Raw genomic sequence first — 24,613 nt, forward strand, 5'->3', positions numbered from 1 at the left:
CTTTTTAAAAGTGTACATCCCTACATTAATTGCTACCAGAAGGGGTGGGGGGAGTCACGGAAAGACCCATCTGAACAACGAATACCTTTCATTCCTCCGTGAGGAAATGGATTGTCACTTCACTCCAAAAGTTGGTTTCGTAACTTCTAAGACTAACAATGTCTTTAAAACAACTTACAATGCGACGCGCCTTACCGTGGTCACCCAACAAAGTTTTTTACAAATTATCCGCCACTCAGGGAGTGCGAATTTGCTTGACAGTCACACCTCCTTGCAAAGTTCGCACAGTTGTAAGTTGAACACCGTTGCATGGGTTGTGGAGTTGACGAACTTACACGTAGTTGTCAAATGTGAAAGTTTGCTGGGTGGACACGGTAGGGCGCGTTGCACTGTAATGCACCGAAGGTATTATTTGTCGTTTTCAGCTAAGAATGCGCAAAAGGGGTGGCAGTTTTGACCGAAAAAAGTAAAAAAGGGTGTCACAGTGCCCCTTTGAAACCATTACTGCCTTCCTCAGCTATTAGTTGTCCTGGATAAATTGTAAGCTAGAGGCCGACATTCTATTTTCGAACTGAAATAGGTCATGAACTCTAACCGTGTCTCTTGAGCGTCGCCTCACCGAAAACGCAATCCTCTTGTTGTTGGAACGAGATGAAAATTATCTCGCTTTTCACTCCAACCACACCAAAGTAGAACGAATTCTATGAATTCTACGGAATTAACTATGAAAGGGTGATGTGAAGTGCTATTTTACTACCCACGTAAACCATGTGAGCGTTAGCCCTACCCACGACCTTCGGGTTAGATTACCGCTGCTCTACCGCCTTAGCTATAATATATATATACAAGGTCAGACGGGAGCAGGTCGTGGGAATTGAAGATGTCAAATTCACGGCAATGAATATGTACAAGTACAAGGGGTTACGTTTATGCAAACGTTGGCCGTGTAGCACTTATGAATTCTACGGCTGCACGAGATCGACAGGCACGAGTTTAAGATTTTATCATTAAGTTTACACTTGCGGGAATTCAACAACCCTTTTAATTGATTTTCGAAAAAGTGTGCGGCTTTTTGCGCTAATGCCGCCCCATTCACGCGAGGAACAAGCATAACAGCCTTCAAAAGTTTCTGCGATGGGTTATTTGGGCCTTTCGTGTACTTCAAAAGCTAACTGACTGAGCCCAAAGAAAAAAAAGCAGGCTCCAATTTTCGCGCGCAAATGCATCGTGCGAGCAAGCGAAACATCGGTGATTTTCTCACATTGGCCTTTTTACCTTGACAATGCAGATCTAAATAATTGCCAAGGGGACAAATCAAGATATTGCACAGTCGCCACTCAACTCAACTGGTGTTCAACAAAGCGATGGAGGGTAGCCTGTTGCAAGACATGTGAAAGGGCCTCACCGAGTGGTCGACAATAGCCGTGTTTGTACCTCCACCCTTCCACAACAATTAAGTTTTATACAAACATATAATTCCAAGCCCACCAAGATTCAAATATTCCCAGAATAAATTGGTTAGGTTTTTATAGTTTTTAAATCTACTTGTGTACATGACTTTGTTCTGGAAATCGGTAAAACTTGACTCAAGGACATCCTCTCCAAGCGGAAAATGAGACTGAATGCATCCGCCAATTTCCGACCCAGAAACTCTCTTTTTTCCTTCTACGAAAAAAAAAACCTCCGGACGAGACTGCATTTTTGCAGGAAATGATATTTTGGAGAAAACGTGTCTTAAAATTATCCAGTAAGGATGCCAATTCGATGCATCGTCATTCCCCTCAAAATCAACACCTGGCCAATGTTTCTGAGGGTGGCGGTCTCGAAAATATGAAACAAGCAAGTGTACAGTGTAATGAGCAAGTCGAACTCGTAAAATGCATTATATGAATGATTTTTTTGTGGATTGTTTAAGACCAACGATTGAACGCCAACGAAATGATGCCAACGTTGTTGAATGTGGAGAAATATCTGATAGATATCACAACATTTATCAAAAAGATGTAAGCTGATTGTCGCCTTTAAGTAACAAGGACCCGATTGTAATCTTTCAATTTTGTATATCATTTCAAATTTGAGACAATGTAACAACCAGTATCAAATGCCGGATAACAGAGGTTTTTCGTTTCTTGTCTTTTACGGCAATATTTACCGCTTCTTTTCTGTTTACCTGCAACAAAACCCTCGACCGCAAAACGATTCTCTTTTTTTTTCTGCTCAGTGTACGTTACCGTTTCTTTAAAAACGACTACCTTAAAATCCATCACTTCTCTGCGATTGGCCGATCAAAAACCTGACTCAAACAACACATCATGAAAAAAGGCTTATACTTTGGCCGATCACAGAGAAATGACGTGAAAACACGTCTAAAAGTTCGAATGTAACGAAAGAGTGCGCTCAACCACTCCGAAGCCGAGGTTTTTCTCGCAGGGAAAGAGAGAAGTAGCGCTAAAGACAATCTTTAAAAAACTACGCGAGACGAAAGCGACGAAATACACCCCTGCTCACAGTAATGGTTTCCATATAATGTAAAACAGATGGGTTTTATTTTTCTCTATAGATTATCTTCAATTTAGCTACCGTTGAGACTATAAACATACTCTGGAATAACCTCTTTTCTCGAATAAACTGTGGGGAATGGGGTTTTTTTTTACCAAAGGTTAATTATCATTTTAGAGTAATTCCCTGTCAACTTTTTATAGAATTATTTATAATCTGATATCACTACTTTCGTGTATTTAGATTTTAAACATTTAACAAGTTAATTCAGGGTCAATTAGGAAACTGCACAGTTTGTTGCAATTTTACAATCTGTATATACAATGATGTCATTAATAAAGGATTCTATAAAATTTATTCTCAAAATCCTCTGCCTGGGAAATCATTCAATTGGTTTTGTTCATGGAAGAAGCCCAAAGATACTTTGGCCTGGAGATAAGAACAGAGTTGCATTTCAGTTGACGCTGCTCGTCACACAGCTTATATGATGCTACGGCCGAAAATGCAACCATCTGATCTGAGGCAGATGTTCAGCACCCAGCAAGCATGAGAGCAATATGTAAACTGCATTACCCACTTTCTTGGGCCCACATTATACAGTGCACGCACTTAATTGTGACCACGAGAGCAAAAAACTCATTTAATTACAAAAGCAGCAGTGCATAGTCTGTTCACGAGATTGCAAGCAATCACCAGGTTGTCGAAATCTTCCAGCAACTGGGGCAATTGCGGGCTACTTTAATTGTTTTGGAACTTTTGCAAACAATTTGCAACTAAAGGGAGAATATTTGAGGGTGGCACAATGTCTACTTTGTCACATCCTTCTAGATACTTAAAGCCCTTTCACATCCCTTCATTGCTCAGAACACTCCCTTTCTTAGCAAGTCCTTGCCTCAGTGAATTGCTGGAGCAACCCAGCTTCTCTACCCCTCACAATATGACACCAGCTGGTACCAGAAAATGGGAAACTGGAAAGGGCAAGCAGTTGGCTTTTTTTTCCTCACCTCCACACTGTGACTGCCCTGCTCCCACTTCTCTGTCCCATTCCACATTTATTTGCCCCATTTCCCACTAAGAAAACAAGTCCTACGGTAAGTTGTAACAAACAGGCTGGCAGGGGTTTCATTAGAAGGCGGTCACTGGCAGTACACCACCATCTATGTTGTCAGAAATTTGCCTTTCACGGCCGGCTACTCTGCCTTGATTTTCACTCAAACCCTTGTAGAAGACAAGAGTCACCGCCACTTAAAATGATTAACCCAGGCATCTACTTCAAAAGTTATTGAAACCCTTGGGCTTGTACGGCCGCTCAAACTCAACACAAACAATTCAGTTAAATTTGTGAAATATGCAGTCAGTGTTATTTTCAATTCTTACTCCACATACAATTTAAACCCACACAACAGTTCTAACCTCAAGGAGAAATGTGTCAATGCAGATGCACATTTGTCAACAAAGCCTGATGCACTTTTAGGACAATGTTTTTTGAGTTAAAAATGAGTACTACCTGGTAATATCATAAATAATACCAATGAAATAAACAAAGCCTCGAGCAAAGCAGACAACTTCACTCTGACTTGAATTTTTGAAAAACAATTACTGATTAATTGCACCTAATCTTGTAATACCAGTCAGTGCAACTTCTTATGAAGATGGCGCTGCTCTCTTTAAAACCAATGGCCCAACATTGTCTCCAGTTTCCTTATTGTGTGAATTATGGCTTCCATCACAAAATGGGAACTGAAAAAAGGGTAAAAAAAGGAAGCATTATTTTATTATTAAGTAATGTACAATCATCCAGGTGAGTGTAGTCCTGAGAACGACTGTTTGAGATGACATTAACAGACGTTTCCTTGTCAGTCCTTAGGTTGGTCTTTGTATTTTAGGTTAGTCAGTAGTTTTCGTAAGGTAGTGATGGGTCTGTTACAACACAAATATCTAAGGCTGTAGGATCCTTGCAATAATCTCAGAGGTTCCTTTGATGTACACTGTTTAGAAAAAAAGCTTAAGAAAATATGCGTGCTGATTGGTTAAAAATCATGTTTCTATAACTCAATGGAGACAAAGAACTAGCGCGAGTTGTTGATGTAGTGATGGCCCGAGCAAAGAGAATTTCCATTTTGATAATTAGAGTTAACAAGTTGTTTTCCTTTTTCCCGTTGGGTTGTTTTCTAAAAGAAATAGAAAACGTACTCCGTGTTTCTATCGAGTTATAGAAACACTCGTGAAAGTTTGGGAGAACTTGAAAAAGCTGTGGAAACACTCGCCTACGGCTTGTGTTCCCACAGCATTTCTCGTTCTCCCAAACTTTCACTCGTGTTTCTGTAACTCAATAGAAACACGGTACATGTTTTCTATTTCTTAAAGGGTATAGGCACTGCAGTGGTAGGTGTCAGGTTAGTGTTTGTAGCATTTTGTTCTGTATGGTAAGTGTTGTGTGTAACAAAGTCGCAGTTGTAGTTGTTCTTACTGAAAACGTCTGTTATTTTGTCTTCACACATAATTTAGAAAGATGAACATCCTCCAAAAAATTGGTACTCCAAACCCTGAAGCCATTTAAGTTGTTTACAGGACAAAATCTGTTTCCAAATGTTCTTTTTGTCATTAAAATGAATAAAAAGATATACCGGTAAGTTTGTTTGACACCAGACCCCTTAATGCATCATGGGTGAGAAGGATAACAAGGCCGGAAATTAAGCGCAAAATAAACTGTCCATGGCTCTGCTCTTCTAGACTTTTGCCTAACATACATGTATAAGTTCAACTGAGATAATTTGGACTCAGCATCTAATCTCTGGAATTGCTATGTTTTCCATATTTTCTGTAACTTTGTGCCTTTGGAATTACAGGAAATGTATGGCAGAAACTTTGTTTCATAAAATAATTTCTACAACAACTATTCTATCCAACTTCATTCAGCTAGACTTTTAGTGCAAATGTTCCATTTCATGAGATAAAAGCAGCAGGTACAAAACGCAGGTCACAGGGCACAGGTCATTGTTTTACTTATAAAGAAAGTATCCTAAACATTCATAAAAGCTAACCTAAAGTAGGCATAATTAGGCCTAAGGTTAGCTTTTATGAATGTTTAGGATACTTTCTGTATAGGTTAAATAATGACCTGTGACCTGCGTTTTGTACCTGCTGAGATAAAAGCACCCAAAATTGAACATCATGAATTCTTGTCATTGTTTTGAACTTCCATACAGGCCTTTAAATTTCCTGCCATGTTGCTCTAATTACCCATGATGCACTCCAGAGCGCGAAGGGGTTTTTAAGACATTCTTGAGCACATCAGAGCAACAGATGGTTTGCAACCAATCTCTCGAGAGACAGATAACAATGATGTAATGTACATTTGCTGGTGGAAGAACAAAAGGAGCTAATGAGAGATATTTTGTCTTCCTCCACCGTCATGGCGGCGACGACGTAACATGCAAACCACCAATGGGCAACGTTACAGAAAAATTCATATTGCTACGATCACATTTTGGAATGATTTCCGTACAGGTCCCTACTTCATTACGCATTTTTAGCGGGATATATAGTTACGGCTATCTTCCCTATTTGTGCAGCATGCAAAGCCCTAAGCGGTGTACGAACCTTTTTTGATTTCCAGCAACGGCAATAAACCGTCTTGTCCCCTAAATCTTCAATCTCAATAATATCAGCTACTTTTTCCTTGTCCTTTTGAATCGATTTGTTCACCCAATCTTCGTCGGGTTTCTTCGGTGGTTTGGAGGGGAGCAGAGCTGAGACGACCAGATACACAACTACAGAGGTTGTCACCACAAACGGTACGAGCTGTACCCATTCGTTACCAGATAGCTTCATAAATCCTCCAATCGTGGCGGGAACCGGCAAAGATTTCAGGTAATTTGGAAGTTGAATTTTGACCACACGAGAGAATACCTCCATCTTGGATAAAAGAGACAAAAATCACGTGTTGTTACGTTGATGTTGTTGTGTAACCTTTTCTCGCATCCTCAGCCTCCCTCCCGCATTTTTTTTTTTTTTTTTTTAATTGAAGGTTAAATCCCCGCACTAACCAATGTAGGATATTTGCTGATGTGTTTTGCTGGTTTATATATCAAAAAAAGAATTTTTTTGAGTACTGCCATCAATAATTCTTAGATATTTGTGAAAAACCAATACTCCCCTCCCCTCCCGTTAAATTCTTGAAGCAAAATATCAGCGGCCTTTCAACAAATAGAATAACACGGTATATAAGGCGTCTTGCAAAATGGCGAACGAAGGAGAGCTTCAAAACTCTTCTGAAGAAACACCCGTAACTGGAAAAAAGGCCTCGATTTTCAAGCGATTTCGACCTCTAGGTCCTCCTTCGGGTTTTATTGGACGAGTCTTAACACGAGGCCTTATCGTCTTATTAGGCTGGGCAGTTTTGTGGTCTATTGTTGGTCGCGATCTCTTACCAGGCGGCAATATCTTCGGAATTTTCATCGTCATAGTTGTTGCCGCACTCGGGGGATTTTTAGCGAGAAAACTCTCCAAGGACGCTCTGCCATCTCTGTTAGGCATGCTTGTTGTAGGCTTCATCCTTAGGAATGTGCCAGGCATTGATGTTGCCAATGATATTGACAGGACATGGTCAGCTACGTTGCGAAGTATGGCATTGGTCGTAATTTTAACACGATCTGGTTTGGAGCTCGATCCAGGAGCTTTAAAAAGACTAAAATTCGCTGTGATCCGCTTGGCTTTTTCTCCGTGTATAGGAGAAGCCATCACTGTTGCTATAGTTGCAAAATTACTGTTCGACATGCCTTGGCTTTGGGGATTTCAGCTTGGGTGAGCGGAGTTGAAACATGAGTTTCAGGCTATCCATAGAATTAGCGCCACGTTTCCTAACGTACTCGAGGGGTTGCGGGAAATGGAAAGAGTGTATCCCTGAGAGTGAGTCCCTGAGAGGCCACCAAAACACCAAGCTACCAAAATATCTACCTTCATCATTCCTTTAGGTAACCGGTCGTTTCGCCTGCTAGTCGTTTCGCCTACAAGTCCTTTCACCTACACCGAGGTTGAGTCGCCTACAAACTTAAAGTCGATTCACTTACACGTGTCAAGTAGATTCGCCTACAATTTAGTGATAAAAACTAATGTGCAAGATGTTTACATAGTGAACAGAAGATTGGCATTAAAAAGACCAAAGTAAAAGTCTGAACAGACAAGTCTTCATTTACCTTATTTAACTACATCATGGAGAGTAGCAGGTACAAAACATAGGTCACAGGTCATTGTTTTACCAATACAGAAAGTATCCTAAACATTCTTAAAATCTAACCTTGGGCCTAAAAACCTTTTTTAGGACTAATTAGGCCTAAGGTTAGCATTTATGAATGTTTAGGATACGTTCTGTATTGGTAAAACAATGACCTGTGACCTGTGCTTTGTACCTGCCGTGTGGAGGGTTATCATGAGACAAACCAAAAGACACTTTAGACTTTTTTGGTTGACACTTCAAACTCTGAATAACAAGGTTTCCAATTTCACTGGTCGTTGATGGCCGCTTTTAATTTCAAAAAGCATCCCCCACCCATTTCTCCTTGTGGCTCTAACAAGCAGACAACCTTTGTATTAGTTATTTATTGATTCATTTTTAGATTTGTCAACTTCGTGTTTAGGTGAATGGACTCATAAGCGAAACGACTTGCAGGCGAAATGACCTACAACCTACCCTTATCTTTTTTTCTACTGACAAGCCACCAAGCTGCTGAGCCATCAAAACATATAGAGAAAGCAAAAAACAAAAACAGGTTGGCTGTGTAGCAAATATTTCAACAATGGTGTTTGGCGAACTTTGAATGTAAAACTAAATTCCACTTGCTATAATTGTACTTTTGTGATGAAAAAATTAAATTCCACTTTTTAAAACTTTTTTGTTTCGCTCAACTTTAATTTCCCAGGAGAGAGAAAACACACGGAAATGGACTGTTACCATGGTAATGGTCCATAATTTAAATTCCCAACCAAAACCTAGCCAATCAGAGTGATCCATTTAGCCTGAGAATTGCTTTCCATATAAAAACCCTTGATAGTAATGACGAGAGGCCCACACAATTACAGGGAAAACTCTGACCAGGATGGGAATAGCAGCTGCAACCTCCAGATTAGATCACAGTTGCTCTACTGACTGAATTATGAGGTCAGACGGGATCAACAATAATAACTCAAATAATTCCTTATCAGTTTATTTAATTTAATTTCTTTGGGTTTACAGGCAAGCAAGAAGTTGACAAGTTAGAGTGTTTTTTAGACTTGAGCTATGATTGTCAATACACATAACTGGTGAAGGCCCCTTTGTTCGCGAAATATTTTAATGGCATGATAATTACTCATGTGCGCTTTAGTCTCACTGAATGGTATATAGAATATGTTTTGCATTGGAGGCAAGATCATGTTTGATGCTATTGACTTTCTGTTAGGTTTGTTCTTGGAGCTGTTACACCAGCTGTTGTTGTTCCTCAACTTTTGACGTTGCAAGCAAAAGGCTTTGGTGTTGAGCAGGGAATCCCCACTTTAGTCATGGCAGCGTCATCTTTTGATGATGTCATTGCCATTAGTTTGTTTGGGGTTTTTCTTGGTATTGCATTTTCAGAAGGTCAGTGAAGAACCATTTTTCACAGATTTTAGTCACTATTCTGGCATTCTTGGATCATAGTACCTGTAGTTAGGCAAGAGAATGGAGGGATTAGGAAATTAAAATTAATTTTTTTCTCGTTTTATAGGAAATGTTGTGTTTAACATTTTCCGAGGTCCAATTGAGCTTTTGATGGGGGTGGTATTTGGAAGCCTGGTAGGGATGTTATGTTGGTGGTTTCCAAACAAAGTCGAGGTACAGTACTAGAATACTATGCAAGTAAATGAAAACTGTTGTTTTGCAGAATAAAAATGTGGTATTGCAATCGTCCCATAGTTCTGCTTACGAAAGAGACGCCAATATAACCTGGTATTGTTGTCTCACCTTCCCGGTCTATGATTGGATGAAAATTTGAAATTGACATTGTAGCATTGAAATTAGTAATGGGTTTCTCACCAAAGTTCTAAAATTTACGGGCATTGCTAGAAATTCAGTTCATGCTCCCTCGGGAGTACACTTATCCTCTTGACATCCATAAATGTGGTGAGAACAAAATTAATAGTACATTTAATTTCCACAGTGTTTTACAGTATTACAAATCTGTAAAAGTATGACACAGTTGCCCTTATGTTGACCTTGACTGTTGAGAATTAATATGTCAATCTGTTACGAATTGATTTTTTTAGAGTTTTATGTATGTAAGGAGGGATTGCAATACAAAATTAATTGCTATACCGCACTATATCCTCCCAACTAGCGGTCAATACAATGTGGTATTAGTGTATCAGAATCGCACTTAGGTCCTGTTTACATAGAGGTGGGATAACTCCCCTAGACGGGTAACCCACCTGTCCATATAAACTCTTATTTTTTCAGCCTCACGTTTACATGATAGGTGAGGTAACCCTCTGAGGCATGTTGCCTGGTCTGCCAAACCGGGTAACCCACCCAGTCGAGTTGCGTTTTGAATTGTAAACGTTTGAAGGTGGGGTAACTCACCAATCCGAGGTTGGCTTGTGTCACAATATACTGCTTTTGGCAGAGGCTTTGCAGCAGTAAAAGTGATAATAAGAAGCCACAGCACTAAAAAGTTGAAGCAAGAGTAGCTAGTGAGAGTAGAAGAGCATTAATTTACTGCCGAAATGCGTCCTTCACCAACAATTTTGCTGTTTATGTACTCAGCGACCATGCAGTAGCCTCGAGAAAGGTCACCCCAGGACTCTGGGGTGGTACGATTGCATGTGAACACAAGCTATTTTTCGAACCCACCTACCCGGGTACCCCACCCCCATGTAAACAGAGCCTTAGTTTATATTGCAAGTTGCAACCTTCCTGTATCTTACCTTTCCTTTATGCTCTTCTTGATCCAATGGTTTTCGTTCCAATTTCTCGTTGGATTTCAACCAGGTTAAGACTTTTAAACGCCTGCTTCGGAGGCCAATGGAATCGTTGTCCAGAATTTAACTTTCCAACTTGCAAAACGACATTATCAGGAGTTCCGATTGCTCTACCACTGAGCCCTGATAGCGCCTGCGCACTAGTCATCGAAAGGACAGAGGTTCAACCTGTATTAGAAGCACTTAAAATTTTCAAGTATACCCGAGCCGTCATAGAAAAAAATACGTCTCCTCGTTCGTTTACTGGGGATAACATTTTCTTGCTCTGTATCTGTAAATGCCAGATTTGGGACACTTTTCCTCTTACATTAACGCTCATGACCATGCCCTTCAATTTAGATTTTTTTCCACTCAGGGTAACATAACCCAATTTATTTTGGTTTGTCAACAGCCAGACAGGTCTCGCAACAGATTTGTGATTCTCCTCGGCTGCGCCTTACTGTCTGTGTTTGGAAGTAACAAAGCGCAGTTTTCTGGCGCTGGTGCCCTTGGTGTCTTGGTGATGGCTACAGTGGCATCTTATGGCTGGGGAGACTCTGAAAGGGTTGGTTGATCTATACTGTTGTTTGTTTCAGTTATCGACCAGTTGGCCCTATTCATTGATCATTGGACTGTCGTTCGGCAAATTGTGGGTTAGAAACATCTCTCGCCGGACCAGCGCTCGGTTTCTTGAAATAACCAGTCGAACCTTCGAGTGTCCTCTGGTACATGCAGGCGCGACAATCCGAAGGCCCCCTGCCGGCTGCCATCGCCTTATTGTTCATAACCCTAATGAAAGTCAAAAAACCCACACCTTGTCCGCGACGAGTCGGAAAAAGAGTAGACCGTCCTTTTTATATCTTGGTCTGGTAGCAAATGTCAGGAAATAATAATTTTTTAATGTTATTACTTATACAGGGCAAAATTCATAAAGTCTTGAGGGAATTTTGTGGTGAAAGCAAAGCACGTATCTAGACATGTTAAGGAGACCCTAAATTACGAGAAAAAATTTTTTGGCACTTCAGTAATCTGCTGGTACAGCAATTATCCACCTTTTAATAAAGAGCACTGAAAGTGCAGGATGAAAACGAGGCTAGTATTCTTTTATGAATCTAAACCAGTTTTTCAAGCCAGATTGTCAAAAACTGTTATAATCTGTCGTCTGAAGTTTGAAAAGAGAAAAACTGTGAACATTTTGGAAGTTAAGGCCAAGAACGTGGATGCACGCGAACACTTAAAAAAAAACAAACAAACAAAACCAAAAAGTTGTATTACTCGTAAGCACGTGCCGCTAAATTAATTTACCTTGACGCTTAAATGTCCTTTAACGTGGAAAAAATACTTGTTTAAAGTTTTGAAGATTTTATTAAATGTAGTTATTGAATTTCAGAGAGGACTGATAAAAGAGATCACAAACGTTCTGCGGTCAGCAGTTTCTGCATGAAAAATAGAGGACCGCCATATTTTCTTTTTTTTACAGTCATTATAGTGATGCTCTTTCCTCGCGAAACTCGTTCTTTTATGTTTATCTCGATTATTTTTGCACAATAATGGAGCCTGAAATAGTTACTGAAGTTACTCCACCACAAAAGTTGCAAGATGTGAATGCATCGACTTCTCAAGATGCATAATATGCCAAACGCACACATTCGAGGAGCTTGTAGAGGGACCTGTTGCTCTTGAAAAGGTTTTCCAATTTATAAGAGAACGAGCGTCTTATGGCGATGGAATATATCCCGAAACGTGGAAACGGCTAGCAAATACTACCTCACAAGATCTTGTAACAAACTCGGCGGCATGGCAAAGGAGGTGCTATCAAGACACATCCCACACAGGTAGCGATAACTGTAATTGTGTTACTCTAGTGACAACCAGATTGCTTGATTTACGATGCTTTCATTATTTCCAAATCTCTTCTACAATTTAAAAAGTACTTACAAGCTGCAAATACATTTTTGACATTTTAGTTGCTGTAATTGATTTCTTAATATTCAAGTGATATACTTTGTTCTGTATAGTACGTACTGTATAATATTTACAGGTATGGTGGGAAGGGCCAAACAGCGATATCAAAGGCAGTTGGCAGCAGCTGGTTCAAAGAGAAAATCTTCAGAACAGCTGTCATCGGATTCTTGTAAATTAACTTGTTCGTAAACAGTTCCCTTCAACAAAGACCGGTGTTTCTTTTGTGATGGAGAAACATCTTATTTGAATCCATTAAAACCGAAAATGCTGGTCATTCTCTTTACGAAGCCATTGAGGAAAAAGGAGGTGAAAAGCTTAAAGTAAAGTTGTCTACAGCCGTTGACGCGCACGATGCCCAAGCGATTGACATTAGATATCACAAACGCTGCTGGGCCAGTAATGTCACACACGTTCTTCGCCGTATGGAAAAGTAGCCTGAGTACTCTACTGTTAACATAGCTGACAAAATGACCGCTAAGATAGAATTTCTAAGTATGACAGAAAAAGCTTTGACAGATGGAGAAGATCTTAATGTCGCAACATTGCAAGAAGCATACGAGAGTGTCATGCCTTCAAACAATGTGAATAGCCCTACGTGCAGTCGCAAAACATTGAAGCAACTCCCGCTGAGCTGAAATACAAGAAATAGGGTTTCATAAACCTGTTCGAGTATGCAAATATGAAATAGAAAGCATCAAGAAGACAAGAGACGCTGCCATCCACCTGGTAGAAAATACATAAGTTGACGTGAATTCTGATATGAAAACGCTATTCGATGCAGCTGCTGTGCTCAGGAAGGCAATGAAGAAGTGCCAAAGTTAGAATTTCAAAGGTTCGCTGAATAGCATTTGCCTAAGGAGCTGCGTACCTTTTTTCGATGGGTCGTGCAAGGACCAAAGCGTGTTGTCTCTGCTGAGAAAAAGTCAACTGAAGTTCATAGGGGCACCATGAGTCTTGCCCAAAATACCATAGCAATGTTCCTGACAGACCGTCAAGTTAGCAACAAAAAGTCTGACATTCTAAGATCAGCACGGGAAATGCCACAACAGTTAGCTGTCGGGTTAGCGATCCACCAAGCAAGTAGAAGTAAGTAGATGATAAATATTCTTCACGGTTTTGGAATGGCACCAGACTACAACAGAATCTTAAGGGTGGAGACACGAATCGAGAGAAGCGCCATCAAACGTGTGGTGGACAACGATGGCGTGTACGGCAGCACGGTTGGGCCTGAGCAGCAACCTGGTTATGTTCTAAGCATCCCAACATGGTCAGGTTGTCACTCATTGATTAGTCATACAATGCTAGTGACCCGAGTCGGGACACCACCTCTCACTGCTGCTCCTGCTCATGAATGGCAGACCCTGATAACAGTATCGATGCAGGCCCAAAAGATCAATACGAAAGTTGTTGGTCCGGCAAAAAAGACTGTGGTGTCAATCGACATGGGCCTTTACAAACCCACAAAGCAGTTACAAATGGCACGTAATGACTTAAACCACTTCGTTTTTCTATCTGGAGAACTTCACATTGTAGTGGCACAGCTTACAGCTAACGGATTGTACATTGACAAGAGCGGCATTGACCTGTGCTGGATAGAAGCTGGTCGATAATGAATCGGCAACCGTAAAAGAGATCATGGATGGTAATCATGTGAGGAGAGGAGAAAGAGCCCATGTTATTACTCTCCAAGCCCTGTTTACACTATACCACGAAGCCTTTTCACAGCAACACCCACACTTGACACTGATGCTTGAGAAAGCTGCTCAAACGCTTAACCAAGCCATTACAGGATTGGACCAAAGCAAAATAGAAGAGGCCCACGCACAGCTGGCTAGCCTGTGTACAGACCGCCCCTCCCCTCAAAAAAAAATCGGAGAGGAACGGTCTGTGATTTACCGTTGATAATCGTGTTCCATACCACGTGATTTTTCCTGGAATGTGTGGAAAATGATTTGATTGGTTATTACCCATCGATCATTACATCATTGAAACAACGAGTTTTGATTGGCTTTTATTTTTATTTCTCCACATCAACACCGTGAGAACCACCGTTCGTGGTTCGTTCGTGTGTACTTTGAGCACGGTACAAAATACAAATAAAAATATTTTTGATTGTTAAAGAGGTTTTTCTTTTAAAGTACGAGCGGAATTGTTATCTATGGAGTGTAAAGTGGAAATCGATTCGACGTACATTTGTAGGAATTGTCAGCGCAAAAGAAACGAAAGCGCTCTTCACGAGGTGAATATAGCACTATTCAAAAGATTGTCCACTCGAAAACGTCTCCAGCTATTCCTTACCAGTCAATGTAATCCCAACCAGCCTAGCCATTCTCAAGTACAATCTACAAAGCGTGATGCCATGGAAGATTTGAGAATGTACACACCGAGGAAAATAACAGCTCATCGGCAACGATCTGTGCTGTCTTGAAGATCAGAGCCGTACCTGGTTGGAAGACTTGCAAATACATCATCTCCTTTAAAGAGTGCTTCTATGCTATAAAGCCAAGGTATCTAAAACTATCGGAGACGCTCTTCGATACACGTTTGAAATCTACCTCATTGACCACCATTTTGAGAATTTAGCTCCAAACAAAATATGAGCCACGCAAATTTTGGTCAGCGTAGATTACTAAATAATGTGTGCAAAATTATTCCGGAACACGATTACTAACGGTAAATCACAGACCGTTCCTCTCCGTTTTTTTTTTTTTTTGAGGGGAGGGGCGGTCTGTACACAGGCTAACAGCTGGCCAGCACCATCAATTCTTTAAAGGTCATGAAGGAAATGAGCAGATTTGATGCCAGAAACTGCAACCAACCACTATTCAGAGTGATGAAGCAATACATGAAAATGGTATTGGAAATGCCGCAATTCATGCGTGCCGTTCAATCAGCAGACTGGGAATTACATTTAGTGACTCTTGAAACATTCACCAAGTACTTCGTTGCTCATGACAAGGTGGACTATGCACGAATGATTCCCGTGTATTTAGGAGAGATGAAATCACTGAAGGAAACAGATCCTGAAAACTACAATGAGTTCATGGAAGGAAACTGGGTGGGTAACAAAAACCCAGATGTACCCTTCTGGGCCCTTGGTGCTGACCACGCGTTAGAGCACATCAACCGAACAATGAAAGTCAGTGGAGGATTGGGGGGTATTACCCTGAACCCAAGTGCCCGAGCGAAGTTCTTTCTCATCGCGCCAGAACTTGCGAGACTTGCCAAGAGGCTCAAGATATGGTTGGACTTTCTTCAAAGACACCAAAGCGATACCATGAGCTTTCGGCCGCTACGTTAACGGACCAAGAAAAAGCGCTCGAAGACCTTGTCACGACGTTCAGATGCTTTACTAATCCCTTTTCAGAGTAAAGTAATGACCTATTCAACCTAGTTACCAAAGACGTCGTGCTCGAGAAGGAGAAGATCTCTGCAACAAAGTCACATTGGCCAGAAACTGTTTGAAGCATCATTTCTTTATGACCGCATTCAATCAAACAAAACAAACCTGTGGGCACCTATGAAGAAACATAAACTCAGTACGTGGAAGGACATGGGTAAGAAGATGAAGCTGTCGACTGGAGATACAGTGGTGGAGCCACAAGAGGACATATCCTTATTCGCACGAATGATGTTGGTAAGCAAATCAAGACCTGAGATCAACCTTAAAGAAGCAATTGGTCAATATGGGTTTTCTGTTGTACCCAGATCGTTGTTTGCCGCTGATGGGACAATGCACCTCTATTCCATGAAGAGTAGCTTGATGGCCATTCTTGAAAAAATCGCTGTCAAAAGGGCTGTTAATAGTTCTACAGGTAGTGGAATGGATCCATCCCTAGTCGCTGAGCCATGCTCAAGGCTCAACACTGACAACCCAGAACCTGCAGCAGTCGCTTCAGTACAGATGAAAGTTGCAATTGTCGATGCTATGACAGAGTTACAGTCGATTAAAAAGCCAGATGAAATTAAGACCTTTCGGCACTTAGCTGACCACTTCATCACCCATGTCTTGAAGAAGTACAGTGACACTGATGAGGTTCGCATAATCTTTGATAGATATATATGACGTGCCATCATCACTGAAAATGGCCACTCGTGCGAGAAGACAAGGAGGACAGCACCCAGTCGCGTATCACATCACAGACACCACAAACAAAGGTTAAGTCCCAATGAAGTGGCTGTTGTCTCATGTCAACACAAAAACGGAACGTCTTATCTTTCTCTGAAGATGATCAACAGCACGCAAACGATTGGAAAGCGTATAGTTGTGGCATGGGCAAGTCAATGCAAAGCTGCTTACAAAGACATGTCACTCCTCCAGAGCAATCAAGAGGAAGCTGATTCGAAATTAGTGCTGCATGCCCTGGATGCAACAGCCTCAGGTGCTAGTAGAGTCCACATCTCATGATTTACCAGACACTGACGTTTTTGTCCTGTCTCTGAGGCGTTATCCAGAAGTGTGTGAGGATACTGCTTTCGTAAATGGAGTTGGAAATAGGCATCGTGTCATTCCACGACAACCAATAGTTGAAGTACTCGGTCCTGAAAGAACAGCAGCCTTGCCAGGATTCCATGCAATGAGTGGAGCAGATAACACGGGTAGCTTTGCATGAAAAGGAAAGCAAGCCTGTTGGAAAACGTTCTAGGAAGCAGGTCCAGAAGTTATCACTGCTCTTGCAGATCTTGGCACCGTGGCACAAATGAAAACCCGACTGAAGCTACCGAGGCTGCCCTTGAGCACTTCGTCTGCCAATTGCATGTACCCAATACATCGATTATCAAAGTAAAGGATGCTACAGTAGGTGGTGGTTGTTCAGGAAAAAACAGGCACAGTCTGACAGATTGCCTCCCACCAAGGCTACCCTACCTGTAGCATAATGAGAGCACACTACCAGGTTATGGTATGGAACAATGACAAAGTAGTCAACCCTGAATTACCATCGCCGCAAGATTACGGTTGGATGCTGGAAGATAACGAATGGTTGCCGGTGATAACAAGACTGGCACCAGCACCAGAAGCAGTAATCCATTTAGTGAAATGTGGATGTGTCAAGCAAAGATGCAAAACAAATCTTTGCCAATGCAGAAAGGCCGGCCTCAATTGCACTGATCTATGCAGCTGTTTTGACAATGGGGAGAAATGCGAAACGAAGAGCATATCGCTCTAGTGGAAGAGACTGATAATGAAGATAAGAGCGATGTGAATGATGATGATGATGATAATGACACCTTTTAAGGGCAATTTAGAAAGTCATTGTTGACAGGAAAACATTTTATCAGTTCACTTTTTAAAGGAACTTTGAGAAAAGTATATAGCTACAAGTACTGTTTATCAAATTTGCTTCCACTTGTAAGTCAAATGTTTGGTCACGTGACCTAGAATGAATGCAACATTCTGCCACTGAATATCAAGGATGCCAAATTTTAGAGTGAAGGTAAGTTTTAGTTAGTTTAGAATCGTCTCTTATAGCTAAAGGACTTAAAAAGAAGCTTTGCCTCGTTTGCATGCAATACGTTTTGCTGCTGTTGACTAATGAGTCCCATAATAGCCGTAAGACTAATTGCTGGAGTGCCAACAACATTTTTACTTTCGTTTACGGTCTCCTTAGCATTTTTAGGTAGGTGGTTTAGGTGGTTTACTTTCACCACAAAATTCCCACGGGGATAGATCCTACACAAGCTCGCAGACTATCATGGTTTGGTAGAAAATGTTTGGAAGTATTCGCTATTGGTTAACCCCTCACAAGTAAATAGTGCTTTTTGCGTGTTCTAATTAGTTAATTCCACTTTAATTGTAACTGCAAGGCATTAGATGATGTAATATAATGAACGGAAATCAAAACGCACTCTTAAAACCCCGACATTATGAAGCAAAAAAAAAAACACTTGAGAGTCATGGGTGACGCACGCTCTCCGCCAAACTCGTTCCCAGAGTCTCTCTCTGGGAGGCAGAGAAGATAGACCCTGGAAACGAGGTTGGCTCTCCACATGTTCCTAAGCCTATTTGGCCTTTGCAATGTAAACGTGCTAGCAATTCCTTATATTACCAACGAGACAGTTAATGTAATACGTAGTTTGCAAATTTGTATCAGAGAGCTATTTTGGGTACCCAATAGTAGTTGTAATTTGCAACTCAACTTATTATTTAAGTTAACAATAACACATTAACAATAGAAATGTAAGCGAAAACCTTGCACACTTTGTATCAGATTCTCTTGCATGACACATGGAAGTTTTTTCACTTGTAGAATTCTTGTTTTGCAAGATACAACCATGAATTATATGTCAAATTGATCAATTAATAGTGTACTTTACAGACAATATTATTTCCTTTGAAAATTAAATGAAATTGGTCACAACTCGGTTGTCACAAAACGAAAAACAAACTGCTCACGCCGGCCGAAATTGATAACAACACGTACGCTGGTTCAGTCTCGAGCTCGTTCACTCAATATAGAACGCGCTGGATCGAAAATAAATATTAAAGAACACTAAAAGCAATGTTCAGAGAGATTAAGCATCACGCTTACGTGAACCGGTAAACGTCAGCTTGCCATTTCACGTTTCACGTAAAATGGAATGAAGCTTGTAAACATTGTTTGTAGAAAAAGACGCTATATTGAATGAAAATCCTTACCTGTCAAATTTTGCGAGTTTCGATGAAGCTGTTTTGTGAGTAAATAGAGAGTCGACGTGAGTTCATGAGCAAATCGCGGTAAGGAGTCAGTTATGAACGATCTGCAATAACGAAACCTAACTTTTCCTTTTTTGACTTTGCGGAAAATGGTTTTGGGGTTCTTTTTTTCCATTGACAACTTGCTATCCGTGGAAGAAAAACGAGCAGGAAGTTTCACGTATGTACGACAAACGCCAAAATGCTTACTTTCACGTAGAAGCGGCAACCGGCAAACGCGAAAATGGCGGGAAAATCATGGTCACGTGGTCACTTTTACGTGCTGCTAAATCTCTCTATTATTTAAAATATCCACGTGAACGATATCGCACATCAAAACACACGCTTTCATTGATTCTTGAAGTCACATTATAAGCGGCCTTTGTTCCCTTACCCGGCTTACATTACATTTTCTCTGGAGCGCTCGAAAATTTTTTCTGCAGACACAATAGCCTACGTAGCTGGCGGAATATTTTATCGCATGATTATTTTAACACTCGCGAGTACGATGGTTTTGGCCGAGAGTGGGCCGCGACTGGCATGGAGACTAGCAGTCTTTTCACTCGCGGCTAAAACACAACGGAGCAACCATTGATTTACTCCTGCGTGTTTAAATAATTCTGCAGTAAAATATCCCGCCAGCTACGCAGGCTGCATACACAACACACTCACGCTTCGGCTCTATTAAGGCTGCCGCCTCGTCAGCCTCGCGTCGTCGCTCGGCTGACTCGACAAAAATTCGTAGAGGCCGCAAACTTTCGTAAGTTGATTACTCTCACTGCCGCCGGAGATTTTGTCATACATACTGGTTTGGTCGCCAGCACACTTCTCTCTTTCGATATTCTAGTAGTCTCCTTACTTTCGATTCAAGATTTGTTTGACTCTTTTCTTGGTGTGTTTTTAGGCTCCGGTTGCAAATGTTATGGCCATAGTATGGGAATTCTTTCAGCCCCTGCTGTTTGGTTTAATAGGTGCTGAAGTCAGCCTAGAATACATGGATAGTACACTAATAGGTAATGTTAACTGACATTTTTTTCCTTTGTTGGTAGTTAGTATGCGCCCTGTTTCACGCGCTTAAGAGTTACGCAGAACTCGTTTGTGAGTCTTCCAGAGGACAGCTGTGGCACTGAAAGAAGCATGAAATCGAATGATACAGACGATATTTTCAGATGAAAGTTAAAAACGTTTGTTCGCTACAGTCCATCCGTTAAAACACTGCCATCTCGTAATGTATACAAATATCACCGCAATTCAAGGATTTGAATGTAGATTTAAGGAATATATTCAAAAAGATAATTTTATGACAAGATGACAAGCAACAGGCTTCGGTTCCACGGTTAACGCGATTCTAAGTCCCCGGGGCTAAGTCTCTCCATTTTCTCCTTTTAATGCGGTGTCTCGATACATCACGACAATGAGGTAAGCTATTTTGTTAAGATTTTTTTCGTGTAATACGGAATATCCCATACAAATCGTCTTATCATCGGCCATATTTGTTTTTACCACTATTGCTTGTAATCTCGCAATGTGATTGGCTAATTTGCCGTTGTCGATAAGAGTCTAGACAACGCTGCCGCATCATGCTCACGTCAATTTGTCACGAAATGCATGCAATAGCCAATCAGGAACGCTCATTTTGGAAAATAAGCCAATCATATTGCGAGAAAGTTAGACAACGCTTGCTCTTTCTTCGTGTCATGATTTTGGTCACGCTCTGAAAGAAACATTTTCTTTGGCGTTGAATATTGTGGTAAAAAACAAATCGAAAGTGGTTCAGCGTTGTCTGTTGTCTGCGCCTCGTGAGTCCACAACATTTTGACCACTGTGATGACGAATATCGTTGTAGATAAGAGTACAGACAACGCTGAACCACTTTCGATCTGTTAATTCGAGCAACTCTCACCCGGAGTCTGCATGGGTCGCCCTTGCCGAATACCTCGCAGACCGGTTGTCAAAAGTCCATATGATGTCAAGTGGTCTCGTGTTTTTTCCTCTTTCTTTTCAGGCAAAGCCTTTGCTTTGCTCGCCATAGCAATGGTATTTAGATTGATTGTCACCTTTCTTGTGGTGTCTGGAAATAATCTCAGTGTGAAGGACAAGATATTTGTGGCAATTGCTTGGTCACCAAAAGCCACAGTTCAGGTGAGACTACCCGATTCTAGCTATATTTATCCTGAAAACAGATGTCAACTTTGATTTTCGGCGTGCTCAAAACGACGTTTGTTGCCGATGCCTTTTGGGTCTTATGAACCACTAAATCAAACGGCAAATTCCCAACAAGGAAAGCCTTTTGGGGGGGTCTAGAGACAGGGGCCCACAATCTGCATTCCAAGACAAGAGTGCTGTTGAAATTGGCCAGTATCAAGAATACCATAATATTCTTTGTTTGTCCGTCCAACATTTTGCGTAAATATTGTTTTTATTTTCTCTTGGGACTTACAATAGTTCCAAGAGTAACTGGAAATAATGCTTATGCAAAATTTTGGAGGGGCAAACAAAGAGTATTATGGTATTTTTGATACTGGCTAACTGGGGAGAAGAGCAAGGGGACACTTCGTGACGTTTATTTGAAATCTGCGTGTATCCAATAAACCATTTTCGAATTCTCACGGCTGGACTGGATCTCGTATGAAATGGAGACTAATGCGGGCAAATCTTTTCAAATGCAAATTAATTTGCCCGAATTAGCCTCCATTTCATGCTAGATCCAGTCCAACCATTAGATACGAAACTGGCCTATTAGGGGCGTTTCTGGACATATCTGAATGTGACAGCGTTCACCCCGTAAAAACTTTGCGCGCACAGTGGAATGGTAAGAAACTTGGGCATTGGATTGAGATTATGACCCATTCCATTTGTTACTTTGGGTTTGAGAGACCTCCATTGTTGTGGTCTGGGCTCCTTTCACATACATGCGTGGGTTGGGTGAGTGAGACCAATATAAGGACTGCCAGCGGCGCCTTTACAAGCTGACGTCCGATCTCACCCTAAAGAAAGAATTGTAAACCGCCATATGTGCGGTATATATCCGCAGTTCATATATGATCCATTTCATATATCATTTCATCGTTGATTCATTCCTCACGGGAACATTAGAATCCACAAATGACCAGCTCCCAACGTCAGTGGCTTCATAGCTCAGTTGGTTAGAGCGTCGCACCGGTATCGCGAGGTCACGGGTTTGAATTTTTCAGGACTTCTCTACGCAATTGCAAAAATTGCGTTCATAACTGCGAGGATCATAGCTTCACGTGATTTCATATCCGCAGTTCATATATGATCCATTCCATATATCATTTCATCGTTAAGTCCTTAACCATAACCATATCTTCCACGTGACGAACTTTGGCTTAAATTTAAAGCATTAATGACAAAAGCTTCAAAAGTGGCAAGGATTTACCAGAACTGCCCCAGCTAGTTCCCTTCAGCCGGCTCTTTTCCAGTAACTCCAAGTGCGAAAATTACCCTTTCATCTTGTTTATTTAAAACTACATACTGCCAAAGAAAATTCGCTCTTGGAGCCTTTGACTCGTGCATTATCGCAAGAGTGAATTAGATAAGAGTGTTTATCTATCACTTTGCGGTCTTGCCCCAAAACAGTAACAAATGGATTTATTTTTAGATACACTTTGCACGCGAAACAAACAAAGGACCGCCAATTTTAACCAATCAAAAGGAGCCATGTCACGCGTGACTGCTTCTGCTATGTTTTTTTTTTCAGAGACATAAGTGATTTTTCGCGGGAACGGATATTCTAAAAATAGACTCATTTTTGACTTTGCTGGGGAGCCCACCCATGCCATGACAACACTCTTATCTAATTTACTCTTGATTATCGTTATACCCATTCTCTTTGTACTTGATTTTTACAGGCCGCCATAGGTTCGGTGTCACTGGACATTGCTCGAGAACGGGGATTCACTGGAATGCGCCAAGAGGAACTTGGAATGCAGGTGATATTAGTTAACGGCGTGGTCCAGTGGTTAGGGCGTTGGGTTTGCATGCGGTTGTCCCGGGTTCAAATCCCGTTCTGGGGCCCGTTTCTCGAAAGTCCCGAAACTTTTCAGGGCATTTTCGTGTGTCACAGTTCCTTTTGTATCTCAAGAACGGAGAAGATTCAAGTCATCAAACTTCACAGACATATTTCTTTTAGTTAACTTGAAAACATGTTAAAAGATCGCCTTTCCAAAACAAGCGGTTGGCAGTTTCACAAATGGCTTTTCGGGCCTGGGACTTTGGAGAAACGGACCCCTGGCCTCTGATTAGGATTTGTTTAGGGTTGTCCCGGATTCAGCTCTACCACGCTTTGTAAGTAGTCAAGTGGTTGCCTCCTGCCAGTTGTGGTTCTTAGTCATGTGGGGTGCCTTTGAGCTAGCTTGACAGCTAAGTGCACTTTCACTATAAACAAAGCATTTATATTTATATTTTTTTTACAAGTCAAGATATCAGTGGTGTTGAAACAAAGTTACTTCGCTTGTGCTTGTACCTTGCTCATGTTACAAACTAGTTGTAGTTACAGCATTGTGAAGCATGTCTAGAGAATTGCTGTACTGTGATTTTCATAATTCTGTGGAATTTCACCTTCAAGCGCTAAGCGCCAAACTGCGTTTTGGTTTTCCATCAATCAAGTTTTCCAACATAGCTGGGAAGATCGACTCCGCCTCAAGAAAGTGAATTGGAGTCTTTGTTTAGTTCACAGCTCGAATACCATCATGATATCTTTTTAGGGGTTCGTCATTAACTACAATATTGGACAAAACTCGTTGGGAAAATGTGACGGTCTAATTTGCCTGTGTGATAAAGATTAAATTCTTCCTACTTTCCCCCTCCCCCCATTCCAGTGTTGGTTAAAAAACGGGCAAAGGCTTGCACACTATGTTGCATGAGTTCGAATGTACGAATGCAACTTGGGAACCAAAGATGCTGATTGGTAGGTTATGTCATGCTTCAACCGATGTCGTTTGATTGATAGAAGCCAAAACGCAGTTTGGCCGTTGGCGCTTAAAGGTGAGATTCCGCAGAATTATGAAAATCGCCATAATGTTTCCACCAAATCAGGTTTTGCAACACTGACATTCTGGTTTGGAACACACTACAGATTCTGACCATAGCAGTGTTGTCCATTGTCCTCACGGCCCCAACAGGAGCAGTGGCGATTGCGGTCTCAGGCCCTCGCCTCTTACAACAGGCCGAGACGAGAAAGCAAAAGACTGGAGACAATGACCTGACAGAAGCTCTTTTTGATGGTCATCTCACAGATGGTTTGGAGTTGAATGCCATGGCGTGAGGAAGGAAGACTGAAATGTACACGACACTATGTAAATAATTATTGGCCTCTCATGTTGTTGTTTATTTATATTTAAGTCGGTCAATTTAAAAAACATGAAATAAATAACAAATATATTATTGTCTCCTTTGTTTGGTGCAGTTAAACGTTTGTGTTCTAAAAAGGTTGGGCGCCGTGAGCTTAGCTTCATCTGCAATGTCTATATGAGGACTGTCCTA

General features: G+C 41.2%; 3 protein-coding genes across 5 annotated transcripts in view; 2 read left to right on the top strand and 1 right to left on the bottom strand.

Moving 5' to 3' along the window:
- The window catches only part of LOC138042814 (A disintegrin and metalloproteinase with thrombospondin motifs 18-like), a 41,530-nt gene extending 38,665 nt beyond the window's left edge, over positions 1-2,865 (top strand). The window contains exon 36 of the mRNA XM_068888830.1: positions 1,289-2,865. Coding sequence (XP_068744931.1) covers positions 1,289-1,422 — 134 coding nt within the window. The 3' untranslated portion in view covers positions 1,423-2,865. The remainder of the gene's footprint in view (positions 1-1,288) is intronic.
- On the bottom strand, positions 2,525-6,439 carry LOC138042815 (CDGSH iron-sulfur domain-containing protein 2 homolog A-like). The gene is made up of 2 exons (XM_068888832.1): positions 6,103-6,439; positions 2,525-4,239 (listed from the first exon to the last, which is right to left on the bottom strand). Exons 1-2 carry the CDS (start codon positions 6,415-6,417, stop codon positions 4,144-4,146), a joined length of 411 nt encoding a protein of 136 aa, XP_068744933.1. The 5' UTR covers positions 6,418-6,439; the 3' UTR covers positions 2,525-4,143.
- A 299-nt stretch (positions 6,440-6,738) lies between these two features.
- LOC138042817 (sodium/hydrogen exchanger 9B2-like) lies at positions 6,739-24,517 on the top strand. 3 transcript variants are annotated; one of them, XM_068888836.1, is made up of 8 exons: positions 6,739-7,305; positions 8,940-9,115; positions 9,243-9,349; positions 10,883-11,035; positions 20,013-20,121; positions 21,114-21,250; positions 22,981-23,061; positions 24,207-24,517. In XM_068888836.1, exons 1-8 carry the CDS (start codon positions 6,743-6,745, stop codon positions 24,393-24,395), a joined length of 1,515 nt encoding a protein of 504 aa, XP_068744937.1. In that variant the 5' UTR covers positions 6,739-6,742; the 3' UTR covers positions 24,396-24,517. The 3 variants fall into 3 exon arrangements, with proteins under 3 accessions (XP_068744937.1, XP_068744939.1, XP_068744938.1); XM_068888838.1 differs by having other exon boundaries at positions 24,167-24,285; XM_068888837.1 differs by lacking the exon at positions 10,883-11,035.
- The last annotated feature ends 96 nt before the right edge of the window (positions 24,518-24,613 follow it).

The sequence above is a fragment of the Montipora capricornis genome, chromosome 3 (assembly GCF_036669925.1).
Source record: "Montipora capricornis isolate CH-2021 chromosome 3, ASM3666992v2, whole genome shotgun sequence".
Classification (NCBI taxonomy): Eukaryota; Metazoa; Cnidaria; class Anthozoa; order Scleractinia; family Acroporidae; genus Montipora; species Montipora capricornis.